This window comes from Hyaena hyaena, unplaced genomic scaffold, assembly GCF_003009895.1.
Source record: "Hyaena hyaena isolate Hyena2069 unplaced genomic scaffold, ASM300989v1 scaffold_347, whole genome shotgun sequence".
NCBI classification, from domain to species: domain Eukaryota; kingdom Metazoa; phylum Chordata; class Mammalia; order Carnivora; family Hyaenidae; genus Hyaena; species Hyaena hyaena.
In genome coordinates, this window is record NW_024080979.1 from 1,377,725 (window position 1) to 1,391,502 (window position 13,778).

At 50.2% G+C, this 13,778-nt stretch overlaps 1 protein-coding gene across 11 annotated transcripts in view; it reads left to right on the top strand.

The window, feature by feature from the left end:
• SRPK2 (SRSF protein kinase 2) overlaps positions 1–13,778 on the top strand; it is a 255,049-nt gene that overhangs the window by 229,373 nt on the left and 11,898 nt on the right. For 7 of the 11 annotated variants that reach the window (XM_039249800.1, XM_039249801.1, XM_039249803.1 and 4 more), the window contains 6 exons: positions 110–592; positions 6,931–7,031; positions 7,148–7,255; positions 11,646–11,715; positions 12,336–12,428; positions 12,749–12,841. In XM_039249800.1, the coding sequence (XP_039105731.1) occupies positions 110–592; positions 6,931–7,031; positions 7,148–7,255; positions 11,646–11,715; positions 12,336–12,428; positions 12,749–12,841 (948 nt within the window). Of the gene's footprint in view, positions 1–109; positions 593–6,930; positions 7,032–7,147; positions 7,256–11,645; positions 11,716–12,335; positions 12,429–12,530; positions 12,644–12,748; positions 12,842–12,872; positions 13,018–13,778 lie in introns of those variants that run through there. The other 4 variants (XR_005531341.1, XR_005531342.1, XM_039249805.1 and 1 more) reach the window with 4 other exon arrangements.

Here is a 13,778-nt window from a genome sequence, read left to right on the forward strand (position 1 = left end):
CACATTCAAAATTGTTTCTTGTTGGAGGAAATATGTACCTAGTACCACTGAGTGCCACTGTGTTAAGGAGAGTAACACGTTCTGATTCTCAACCCATCAACTTTTTAAGGCGAGGCTGAGGACCAGGAAGAGAAGGAAGACACTGAGAAAGAGAACACTGAGAAAGATGAAGATGATGTGGAACCGGAACTGACGAGCACAGACCCTGCGTGGATAGAATCCCCCAGAACCAACGGTCATATTGAGAACGGCCCCTTCCTACTGGAACAGCAGCTGGATGATGAAGATGACGATGAGGAAGATTGTCCCAATCCTGAGGAATATAACCTTGATGAGCCAAATGCGGAAAGTGATTACACATATAGCAGCTCCTATGAACAATTCAATGGTGAATTGCCAAATGGACGACATAAAATTCCTGAGTCACAGTTCCCAGAGTTTTCCACATCATTGTTCTCCGGGCCCCTAGAACCTGTGGCTTGTGGTTCTGCACTTTCCGAGGGATCCCCACTTACCGAGCCTGAGGAAAGCAGTCCATCCCATGACAGAAGCCGGACGGTTTCAGCCTCCAGCACTGGAGATTTGCCAAAAAGTAAGTATCCCTTCCTACCAAGTGTCTGGTTTCAGTGGCCAGAGTGTCTGAGCCTTGACAAATGCTGTGAAGAGAATGCTGTGTGGGGGTGGGCACATCATGTATGTATGAGTTTCCCATGGTCATTTCACTCCTTCTATACTCCTGAGTAAGTAATGTGATTTAAAATGTCTTCTGTCCCAGTAAGGCTTTTTCTGGCTCTCTGAATATCAGATCCCATTTCTAAGCTTTTTTCATTCTTTCTGTATTCAGTAACTGACATCTACATTTGTAGAAACCGTCCACATCCAGCAGCTTATACCTGTGGCTTTCACAGAATATGTAGTTTAATATTTGCACTTCCATCTCATAGTCTTGCTTTTGGTTTTTGTTTTGTCTCGTTTATATTCAAGGAAAAAACATACCTCCTCTTCGTCTGTGTTAAGGAAGGAGTCTCTGATTTTATTCTGATAGTTGTTTCTGGTCATAGGACTCTACTGTTGAAATGTCAAAGCCAATTTAAAGCGAGGGGTATGGGATTTCATGTGATGATGACTTATATCAAGTGTTTTGAGCGTGAGTGCCCCACGGCCCATCTATGCCTGGGACCTGCTCAGGGACTCCAGTAAGCAAACCTGGGGCATCAAGGAGGGTTTCCATTCTAGCCACGGAGGCGCTCAGAATCCTCCTCTGCTCCCTCTGCTGGCAAGAGTGGTTAACACATGATGGGTCAGTTGATGACCCAGCCCTGCAAGTAGCCCTTGGAGTGAATCCCCAGCAGCCCCTCCTGGTCCAGCAGATGGGGGACCTGCAGAGCTGACTTTGTTACTCATTGGCTCTAACTAACCACCCTAAGGATGTAGGTTCTGTTTTGTTATTTCTTTTACTTGGGTCAACATACCCTGTTCCTTTTTACTTTTACCCCAATCAAGGACTCTTTGAGGGTGCTTACAGAATGCTTTTTCACACGGAAGGTAGGTTCATGTAGGGAAAACTCACCTGTGTGTGTGTAGGAGTATTTCCCTCCACCAGAATCTTCTCTGACACCAGCTGGGTGTCCTGTTATTTGACTCCGTTCTGACAGTCTCTGGAGACAGAACCACATCCTACAGGTGAAGGGCTCCGTCCCACTAGACACCCCTGCTCCCCTTCACACACCAGCGGCAAGTACACTTTGTTACCGGTGCTTCTGACCCATCAGCCATGAAATGAGGGTTCCCATGACCCCATCCTCAGGTTCAACTAATTTGTCCCAGCAGCTCAGGGAACACAGGAAACCTGTTTTCCTGCTAGATTCCTGGTTTGTTATAAGTGAATACAGAACTCAGGAGCAACCAGACGGAGGAGATGCAGAAGGCAAAGCTTTCATGCTCTTTCCTGGCACGCTGCCGACCCCACGGCCTCTCACGCATCCCTTCATATCCTGCGCCCATGGGTTCCTTTGCTTTTAATGACCACTCTGAGTTACGTCTGATAATCATTCACAGCTTCTTGTTTCCTGCTGCCAGAATTGTCCCTGGTTTGGTCCACATCAGCCTTTTCGAATGGTCTCTTCTGTCCTTTTGACACAATCCCTTGCCCTTTGCTGCTTCCGGTCTCTCTGGAATCTCGTCCCGAGCTCACACCTGCCCTGCCCCAGGCTGGAGCCATCCGTGTCCTCTGGTAGTTTCTGTTACTAGTTTTTGTTTGCCTTTTATCATGTACATAACGTATAGGAACAATGGAATGTGGCATTTATGAATAGGCATTTACTGAGATGAACATTCACTTTATTGAAGGAGTAAACCGTGGAAAGGTTTGCAGTCGCAGGTATAACGGAGCTCCTTCCCAGCTTATTTTCCAGAGCCGATGAAGAGAGTCTGTGTAAATGGCACGTTTGCTCTTGTTTCTGTGCCTTTGCGCCTGCCTTTCTTCCTGCTGGGAGTTCTCCTCCCCTTTTCCACTGCCCATCCTGTGGGCAAACTTGCATTCTTTTGCCGGCCAGCGGCACAAACACCTCCTCCGCATCGCTTCCCACGTGGGCCAGTTCCCTTCCCCCACTTACCTGCCAGTCATGCTTTTCTTAACTGCACGCTCCTTGTTTCTGCCAGCCTTTTCCTCACCACGGTGTGAAGTTGTTGGGAGCGCCGTGGGGTTTTATCCGTGTATCCTCAGCATGTAACTCAGTGCTGCCATGAACATTTATTAACGAACAGTCAAATCACTGATAATCTGGGTTTTTTTCTTGTCACTTATCTTTGTGCCACCTGCCCCCTTCACCATCAGCACTGGCTCTCCTGTACGAACGTCACATTGGGGAGAAACAGGAGGTCCATTTTTCACTTTGACCCAAACCTCTCACCAAGCAGACCTTTTCGGTATTGTTCAATTCTAGGTCCCCAGCAGGGCCGGGGTCTCCTTATCCAGTCATTTGTTTAGAGGCACTCAGTTTTGGTTTCCAGCTTGATCCTTGGGTAACGATGGGAGCACAGGAGGGGTTTGTTTCCTGTGTGAACGGAGTGGGGCCCACAGGCCCGTAGTTGGCTGTCTACCTCTGTGAGAACACGAGGCAAGGGAAACCGGCCGTGTTCAGAGCTGGTGTGGATCCCTGTCGCTAGAGCGGGCCACACATGACAGGAAGTAGCAGAAGGAAGAGCCCGGCCAGATGAACTCTCCTGCCAGGATGAAGGGTGCAGCCCTGTTCCCTGGAGTGGCGGGGAGCCATGGAAGGCTGAGGAGGCAGGATTCCTCTTGGATTATTCGCTCTAGAGCTGTAGCATGTATCTTGACCCATCCCATCTGGTATTGCTGGCTTTACCTGGAAGGTTCTCGCCCTCACCTGGTGGTGACCCAGATCACTGCCAGTCCTTGCATGTGCTGCCCTCGCTGTGACCCTTGCTGCCTGGCCTGACCTCTCTAGGGCATATCCTGTGCTCTTCCCTTCCTCTCCCTACCGAAGGACCTGCAGTTCATTTCCACTCAGTATTAACGGCCCGAGGTGTCGCTCTGAAGCCTGCAGGCCCTTTGCAGCCCTCTCCCTAGCGGCTCTCTCTGGCCTTGTCTCCCCTTCCCTGCCCCGGCTCATTCGGCACCTCCCACCCTGGCTTCTTCCTTAAGTTTCTCAAAAGTGTGAGTTTGTTTCTCCCACTTTGCATTTGCACCTGCTGTCTCCTCTGCCCAGGGCCTCTCGTTCTGCATGCCCCCCTTTATTTAGGCCTCTCCTCAAAAGTCACCTTCTCAGAAAAGACCTCCCCCGAACAACCTCATCATGGTCCATCTCCTTTCTCTGCTTTGTTTTCCATCTTTGCATTTAGAGCCATCTGACATGGCATGTGACTCATTTTTTTTTTTTTAACTTTTTATTTTTGAGAGAGAGAGAGCGTGAGCAGGGGAGGGTCAGAGAGAGAGAGGGAGACACAGAATCTGAAGCAGGCTCCAGGCTCTGAGCTGTCAGCACAGAGCCCAACGCGGGGCTCTAACCCACGAACCGTGAGGTCATGTCCTGAGCCAAAGTCAGACGCTTAACTGACTGAGCCACCCAGACGCCGCATCATTCATTTTTACTCTATTGTCCATATCCTGCCCGGTGCATGAGTTTCCTAACCCAGGCTGTGGTGAGGGGGCCGTTGCCATGACAGCACGCAGAAGGGACTCCGTAAATACCCGGAGAAGGAACGGGCCAGGCTCAGGTGTTAGATCCCCTAGGGCCTGGTGCTGAACCTCTGGGCGCCGAGAGGGTATTCGTGCTTTTACTGGAGGGATGCTTCAAGCCAGAGAGGGTCTGCTGAGCCTAGCCCAGCCTTGCAGATAGGCCATGGTGGTGCTCTCGTCCGTTGAAGGCGCCACCCACTGCCATCTTACTAGTTTCTGGCATAGCTTCACATGGAATGAATAGTCGCTCAGACCCCAGGCCACCAGAGATGGGTCAAGAGCCGCATCCTTCACGAAGTGACATATCCCCACTTGTCATTCCCTCATTGGAAGAGGCAGTGCATGAGGAAGAGCTGTAAGAGGCGACCACAATAATGACTCAACGAGATGAGATGATCTGAGTCCTGGGCAGAGCAAAGTTGGTGTGAGTACCCGGCAAGTGCCTGTTGTTTAAGTGGGCTGTTTTGAGGGTTGCAGTCAGGTAATTATGGCACCGAGAGAAGGCAGTCAGAAATACCAAGTAGGTTGTCTTGTACCCTACTTGTGGTCCTGTGCAGTTCAGCTCTGAGATGAGTTCCCTCGTATTATTTGTCATGCGCTGTGAGCAGGGTCGCCGTCTACGGACCTGAGCCAGGAGGATAACAGCCTGCCCCCAAAGAGACTGTTTCGTGATCGTAAATGAGGGGTATTAAACACAAAGAAACTGTATTGAACATGTGTGATGATGCGTCTTTTCAAGTGCATCTTCTCTGTCTTAATTGACTCATGTGGCTCCTGGGAGGTGTCTTTGGGACACCTAGGAGCCGGTGGCAGGTCGAGATGCCCCCCTTGCACCGCACACTCTCAGTGAGAACTGGAGCCTCACCCTCTTCTCCCTCAGACCTCTGATCTCAGTAGTTTGGCTTCCCCTCCCCCTCTGCCTGCTCTCTGCCGTTGGGGCTGGGGCTGGTGGGGGTGGGGGGCAGGGGCAGAGGCAGCCCCAGCCTGAGGGGGAGGTGGCGGGGGGAGTCTGTCTGGTCCCAGGCACTCATGGAGTCCCGGCTCCTTCAGGCCACTTGGTTGGTTGGTCAGTTTGGTGGGAGGGGTGGGGGGGTGGCATGGCCCCTTCTACTTCTCTTTTGAACGCTGAGCCTCACAGAGTCAGGTCACTTGCCAGAGTCTCACAACTTGTTGGCATTGAAACTTCTACTTGAATCCAGTTCTGTAACCCTCAAGCTCCGTTTTCTTGCCTGCTGACCCTCCTTGATTGACTGACATGAGGGATTCATCTGGCCGTTTCTGGTGCTGCCTGTCTATCCACTGGGTCAGCATTTTTCTGTTTCTCCCAGAGCTCTGTTGACTCCATCCCTCAATCACTGTATCCAGTTTGCCTCCTCGTATGGGGCTCTGTGCTCCTTTCCTTCTCATCATTTCCGAGTTCCTATGTTCTGCCAGCTCTGTCCGCCTTTGGCAAAGCCCACAGTAGATTGGCATCCTTATAAAGAGGAAAGTGGTCGTAGGGCAGATGGCAACAAGGGGACACGTGAGCCTCGCCTGCCCATGTTAACCCACAAGCCGGAGGAGTGGGGCTTGAGGGCTAAGATATTGGCCAGAGCTCTCTCTGTGTCCTCTGGCCCCTCCTGGGGAGCTCTGTAGGTCCCCGCTCCTGAGGAGGAATGCCCAGGAATCAACCCCCTGATACCCTAAGGGAGGTTTGGCTTGTTTTAGCAGTGCCCAGCTCTGAGCAGACGAAAGGGTATTTGATGTTCTGCATTCAGTGGACTTTTCTGTTCAGTCTGTAAATAGCATCCAAGCGTTACTTCTCCAGTAATAAGAGCCGTGGTTACATCTCATCCCTTCCAGAATTTGGAGCTTATAAGTCAGTTTGAGGTTTGAGGAAGATGCTTACTCCAGGATTTTCTGTCTGGACCACTCCAGGTCCATTTTCTTTGTCACTCGCCTCTTGGTTAACCATGCCCAATACAGGCATGATCTAGGCTTGACCAAAAAGCTCTTTTGACCCCAGGAGCCCTGAGAAGTCTAGCCCTGTGTCTGCTGTTGAGATTCTCTCGGGGCCACTGGGGTTAAGAGTGGCCTGAGTATTTGATGAGTTCGGGAGGGACCTTAGCAGTTTGCCGTGTGGCTCAGATGGCCTCAGAAGACCTCTGTTTTGGAGCGTTCCTTGTCCAAAGCTAAACCCAAACTGATGAGTTCTGGCCTTTAATCTGTTGTGTTACCCAGCCATCATCTAACCTCTGAGGTCTCTGTGCTCAGCCCAAGCAGGAGAGGTAGGTGAACTACCTCTGGTGGCTACCAGGTGAACTGTGTGTCCCTTAGAAAGGGATTGGCCATCCAGAAACACATCCTCTCTACCTTAGTGTTTCATGTAGTAGCACACCAAGATAGATGTGGTTCACTCTGGGCTCTGGTGCCATGAGCAGCAGCTAGAAAGATGCAGAAGGGAGCAGAGTACGGTCACCCTAGAGGAGAGGGAATCAGCAATATAAAGAGAAGGGGCCAGGCGGAGCCAGTGCGGTGTCTGGGCAGCCCAGTGTGCTGTCCCTCAGGAAACACCTTCCAGGGATGAAGACCAAGAATTTCAAATTCTCTTGAGTTCAGCTTACAGGGTTCCAGGCCTCAGTGATCCTTGCATCACTTTCCTAGAAAAGGAGACTGCCCAGTGGACACTGTGTGCACCACGCAAGCCACTTGTCCCAAGCACTAACCGTCTTGCTGTTTGCTCACACCAGCCAAAACCCGGGCAGCCGACTTGTTGGTGAACCCCCTGGATCCGCGGAACGCAGATAAAATTAGAGTTAAAATTGCCGACCTGGGAAATGCTTGTTGGGTGGTAAGTAAAGTTTTCTTTCTAGAACGTTTTGGTCATGATCATGTATTAGAAGACACTTTTATTTTCTTTTTTAATGTCTGTTTTCCTCCAAAGTAACACCATCTGTTCCCTTCCAGCATAAACACTTCACAGAAGACATCCAGACGCGCCAGTACAGATCCATAGAGGTTTTAATAGGAGCAGGTTACAGTACACCTGCTGACATCTGGAGTACGGCGTGTATGGTAAGAATGGCCTTTGCCACTTCCTTCCGTGTCAGGGCTTATCTCTTAATGCTCATCGTGGGCCAGTGTCGCCAGTGCATGTGGTCTGAGCTTTCCCGACCGTGGAGTTGGTCTGCCGTGTGGTGAGCCAGGGCAAGCTCGCTGTCTCAAGTGCCTTGAGAATTGGAAGAATGCTTCTCAGACGTGTTCTGGGGTTTGGCCTGCTTTGGTCTTGTGATAGATGATCTCTACTCAAGGCCCTCTTCCGCCCACCACCCCCAGGAATCACAGCCTCCGCTGAGGTGACAAAATGACTTCGAGTAATTCTGTCTGGTTTCTGAAAGATTGCGGGTTTCATGCAGCTTTACCCATGCCTCAGGCCGCGGAGGAGGAGACAGCGGTGTCTTCGGGAAAGATTGTCTGAGGTTGAAAGGCGAGAGCCCTTCTCAGTGACCTCTGACAGATCTTCCTTCCTTCCTGACGAGGAAAGGATTTCCCCACACACCAGTGTTTAATCTCTCCTCCTTTATATTTAAGGCAAATCTAGAGAATATTCTGGCTTGTTTCTATAGGCTGTCCACTGATTTCTGAGACTCCAGCAGCTGCACCTAGTCCCTCTGGCTGAGTCTGTTCCCATAGAGAACATGGAGATATTATTTCTTGGGGTCTCAGGCTGCATCGTGGGTGTAATTGGGTCTAGACCCTCCCCCGGGCCCTCACCAGTGCCTCATTTTCTCACTTACTGCTGACCTGTGACCTGCTGAGCCCAGTGGACCCTTGTCCATATGCCAAATTCAGTTTCTTTCTTGGCCCTGTTTTCTAGCCAGTTCAGTTACTTCCTCTAAATAAGCTGTGCTTTGTGGTCCCGTGCTGGAAAAGGGGGTGCTATTTCATGTTTTTCTTATTCAATATTTTCCCCCACATTCTCTGATACCTTTAAAATGAAACACTTTGTGTGTAAAGCTTGGCACTTGTCTTCTCACTAAAAAAAGCAACAGGTAATTAATACATGTAATTTTCTCTTATTCGAAGATTAACAGTTCTTTTGAGATTGCTGTATTTTATGCCCCCTGATGCTGCAGTGAGAAGTATGGTGCTGGATGATATGAAAGAAAGTAGTTGTTTGTGTAAAATTGTCCAGATCTGAGGCAACAGATGTGGCCAAACAGATCTGAAGCACTGTGCCTTTCTATTCCCATGTTGTACTGACAAATAATACCAGATAATTTTTAAAAGTAAGTTTTTCAATGAGTATCAAAAACCTAAGTCTTTGCTGTGCTTGGTATGGAAAAGAACAGTTAAAAGAATTGGTGGGACGCTATGGCTGCTTTGAATTCGGAGGCTGCTGTGCGGAGAGGACTCGAGGGAAGGAGGGGGCGGGGCGCCCGCTCCAAGTGGGAGGCAGAGGTTAGGTCAGGAGGAAGGGAGCACTTTCAAAAATTGGAGCTTCAGGGGAGAAATGTTCCGTTCCAGGATGTGGTGAGGTCAAGCCTTACTTGTCCCCAGCAACACAGGGGGGCCATACCGGGCTGCCCGGAATTAGACTCCAAGAGCTCTTTCAACTCTGAAATCCTGTACTTCTAATTTGGGGTGTTAAATTTTGGTGATATAACGGGAAAAATAGGACAAGATCACAGAGACAGGAGAATAATGGGGGGAGCTCAGGGTGATGTTCTACTCGGCTATCTGTCTTCCTTTCCATTAGATTAGGACTCGGCCCCTCCCCGCAGTCCCCACTGGCCGCTCCTGCTGCCGCCAGCAGTGCTATAGACCATCTCCTTCCTCCTGCGTCCCGCTCCCCTCAGACTAAGCGTAAGCTCCCTCAGTGCCTCACAGGCTACTCACAGGTGGTTGTTGTTTTAATGAGTCAGATGTTGGAAGCATGATTTTTCTGGATGGGGGGCAAGCCTTCGTTCACAACACCTACCTCCCATCCCTGAAGGCCAAGGCCGAGAGGTCCCTTCTGTTCTTCCCAGAGAACCTGGTAAGCATGAGGTGGTGTTTCTCCACACCTGTCCTTTTGTAGAAGTTTGGAAACATAATACATTGAATTCATGATACCAGGCTCTGCTCAAGCTCCAGATTGTTCTTGGTGGTGAGGCCTGGAGTCCTTTGATGACACAGATGGCATGAAGACTTGCAGAGGCCCCACTGGGGTTGTGAGCCCCTTCGTGGTGGCCAGTGCCTTTGCTCTCGTCAGGGAGGAGAGCAACAGAACGAGGCAGAGACACTGAGATGTGTCCTGTTGAACCTCCTTTCCTTTTCTTGAGTCTTGGGGCCCCTCCCAATGTAAGTGGATGTGATCTAAAAATTCTGTGTGGGCCGATGCATCAACTGTTGTGCACTGTGTGTCAGCCGCAGAGCAGGGAATGTCTATAGGCCCCCCGGTGAGCCACATTCACTGACCTAGAAATAAGAAAAGCCAGGCTGGCACAGGTCACTTGTTTAGCACTGGTCACATCACAGAAAGAATAGGTGACCTTATTTATTCAGAGTGGGGTACTTGGTGTGGAGGAGGGCAATTTAAGAAAGAGGTGTCTGGTCTCCCCAGGACTTGAGAACAGAATTTGCTCCAGGTGAACACCTCCCGAGGGGGTCTGGTCAAGTACAGAGGAAGGAATCCAAGGTTCCCAAGTATGAAAAATCCCGAGAATTAAAATAGTCACAAGGGAGGTTCTATCAGGAGTAACCTATGGAGTTGAAGGCAGTAATCTTTCACCTGCGTGAAGGCAGGTCATAAAGCACCAGGGTCCACATTTCCATTGGAATGTCTGCATCTGCTCTTCACGTGTGTCCTTGTTAAGGAAATCTTGTCACTTTCCAGAGAACCAGAACCAGATGACACACAGGAGAGCCCTCGTCCTACCTCGCATCTTCCTTTTCTCTTTTAAACCATTTCTTTGTAGGCTTCTTTGCCTTGAGTGTTGCATTGGAAACAGGCGGGAGCTAATGGAAACGGTCGTCTTTCGAAGAACACTTAGTTGACCCACCTTAGTGTCAGGCTGTAAGAAATAAATTCAGCTTGATTGAATGTCTTTGGAAAATGAGTGAGGAGAGAGAGAGTTCTCAGCCGTGGCCCCCTCCATGGAACGCCTACAGTGGCGGCTTCACCATTAGGGTCTCACCTTTTCCTCATGGCTTGTAGGCTCTTCTGTTGTGTCCTGGGTGGGGAACACTCTTCTGGCCATTCAGTATTCCCCTTGGATTTGCAGCCAGAGGTGAGGTTGGGTGGAGAGAAGAGGCCCCGGGTGAGGACTTTCCCTGGCTCTGCAGCCCCCACATGACCAGCTCACTCAGTGCTGGGACGGGCATGTCCAGGTCCCGCGGGATCCTGACTTCATGCACTGGTGGTCTCACGGGAAAGATGACAACAATCTTGTCACCCCACTGCTCTCCTTTCTTTAAAAAAAAAAAATTATGAGGCGATGTGGTCCCGGCCTGAGTACACCCACCTTGATTTGTTAAAGACAGCGCTAGGAGACGGGTCCCTACTGACCCCCTCTGGCCGTGGACAGAAGGAGGAAATGGGTGGGTGCAGTGACGGTTCATCAGCGGCGGGAGTGAGGAGGGCCCTGACCCGCAAGCATCAGTGACAGGGGCCTGGGCCCCTGAGCACCTTTCAGAACAGCAAGATCCAATACAAAATAGATATAAGTATAGAAAAGCAGAAATAGGATTTAGCCTTTTCCTTTAAAAAACAAAATGTTAAACATGGTATTCGATCATCAGAGCCATGGCTGTTGCCATCTTTATGTAACATTAGCTAATTAAAGTCCTAGTCCTGAAGTTATTTCTTTCTTCTTCTTTTTTCTGTTTTTGAGAACAAGGGGAGAAGAGTGTGTGGCAGAAATGGAAACAAAGGGCAACGCCCCCGTGCTGGCGGGTGGGTAGTGGTAGCCCCAGAGGCACCATCACCCCCCCGCCCTCCTCACCAGGTTCCTCCCGGCCCAGGGCTCAGAGCCTTCTGTTTGGCTCAGGGTTTTCCTTTGCTTGAGTCAGAAGTGGGAGAAATGCGGAGATGCTGAGAAGACGTCCTGGTCACTAAGGCACGAGGGTCTTTGCTTCAAGAGAGCAGCGTTGCCCACTTTCCAGGGGCTACATGAGCCTGCAGTGGAGGGCCCACCGTTCAGAGCTGGGGCTTGCACTGCCCCCACACCCCCCCGGCCTGCACACAGCTGCTCATCGAGAACACACAGACTTCACATCCTCCCGTGGAGGAGATGGGAGAAAATTTCTGAAGCTTCTTTGAACTTTTTGGGAGGAAGGAAAAAGTTGGTGTGGAGCTCTTTTAGAAGGCTCTTGGGTTTGATCAGATCCTGCTAAGACATAGGTCTCTTGTCTAAGGAGGGAAAGCTGCTGCCTCGGGGCCAGTGTCTGTGAGGTGCTTAGTGTGCCATCTGTTGTGTCCTAGGCATTTGAGCTGGCAACGGGAGATTATTTGTTTGAACCGCACTCTGGAGAAGACTATTCCAGGGATGAAGGTGAGTATCGCTGCCTGCCAGATACCTCAGGCTGGGCCTCCTCAGAGGCCTGAGCTTCTGGAGGGTATTGTGTTTCTATACCAAAATAGAGCTGTGTTTTGGTTTTCAAACGCCCAATTGAGACGCTTTCGCCTGAGCTTGAAGCCCCATCGGGCACAGTGGACAGGCAGCTCAGCCATCAGCCCAGGGCTGCCTCTCCTTCCTGCTTGCCTCGGCCAGGCACCCAGAGGCCAGGGAAGGACAGGCTGTGCTCCCCTGAGGCCTCTCTGTAGTCCTTTTGTCCACTGATCCGCTGCCTGTTTCACTGTCCTGTCGGGGAGTGGAGTTGAAAACCTGGGAATTCTGGCCTGAATTCCATCTGTAAAGCTGACCATCTCCATGCTTATTTGCTTACAGTGCTGGGGTGGTCTGGGGTGAGCTGGCATCAGTCACTGTCCGTGCTCCAGATGGTGCCTGAGGCCTCCCAGCCCCAGAAGCCTCTGCATGGATGTGCTGCAGACATTGTTAATTTGAATCTATTTCTGATTTTTTACTAATTTCAATTTTTTTCCCCTCTTCTTTTATCCCATCCTTCCCTGTGCCCCTCCCATTCCCGTGTCCTGTTTTTCTCTCCTCCATAGACCACATAGCCCACATCATAGAGCTGCTAGGCAGTATCCCAAGGCACTTTGCTCTATCTGGAAAATATTCTCGGGAATTCTTCAATCGCAGAGGTAGTACCTCTTCTTTTTGAAAAGCGCCACGATGCAGACAGAAACGGGATAGCAGCTGCTAATTGAAGCATTAACGATGACAGATGTTTCTCTTAAATTCAGAATGCAAATTCCTGTGCCGATTTAAAAGTTGACAGGGAAGACCGCACTCGACCTTGCCGAGGTCACCCTGTGTGTCCGGCCGCACCGGCGGAGCCTGTGCTTGGATTCCCCAGGTGGCGCTCCGTTTCTGTCTGCGCGGGCGGTAGCAGTGTCTGCATGCAGTGTACTGATTAAACTGTCGTGTGTTTCTGTTTTGCTGGCAATGTTTCCCAATGCAGATCACATAGCATTGATCATTGAACTGCTGGGGAAAGTCCCTCGAAAATACGCTATGTTGGGAAAATATTCCAAGGAGTTTTTCACCAGAAAAGGTAACGGTATTTATGCAACACTAATTTTCAGCATAATCCTCTCCGAAAAGGAGAAATTGTGCATTCACGTTTGGGCAGTGGAGAAAGACCTGGACCTTTCCAGCTGGGGAATTCTGCTGAAGAAGGCTCTCAAGAAATAAGCTTGATGCATCTCCTGTCTGTGGAGTACGGATTTTGTAAGAGTACCACTGCCTGGAACCCTCCGTCTCCTCCCCACCCTCTCCTCTCCTAATCTAAGCCCGGTCTGTGTGTTCATGGATTTATGAAAAGGAGTTTAAGTGATTTTTAGAAACCAGCTAGATTTTTCTTTTCCACTTCCCATGTTGTTCGTGGAGCCCGAGTGTGTTTGCCATGGAGTAGAGGCAGCCCAGAGATGGGACTTGGCCAGTGTCCCTCCGTGTCCTGCTGGTGTGTCTGAGCTCCTTAGGGGGCGGGCCACTGAGACCCTTTGCCCCCCCCGCTGTGAGAAATGTGAGTTCTCCCCGGCACTACTCACATCATATTACAGCTGATTTACTTCAGCAAAAAGGCACCAGGAGTTTTTTGTTAAAGAACCCCTCACCGGCGCCATAATCTTTTGTGCAAGCACGTTGGGCCTCTTAATTATGGTTTTCCCACTTGGATTTTTTTGGCAGGGAGAGGGAACAGTTGCATCCCCCTTTAATAAAGAACTTTTAAGTTGGTGTGAGCAGGACATGGAGTTTCTAGAAATTTTTGAAAGTCCGACATGCTCTATCCCTTCCTGCTTCAGCCAGATTCGGAGAATTGACTTTGACTTTTTATTTTTCTCTGAGATGAGGTATACCCCTAGAGTCCTAATCCCTCACTATACTCTTTGGTGACGTCTGGCCACCCAGTCCTTGTTCCATCCTTTAAATTGCACTTCCCTGTTACATGCACAAGACTTGAGAACGCGCTGTGCCAAATCCGGCAATTT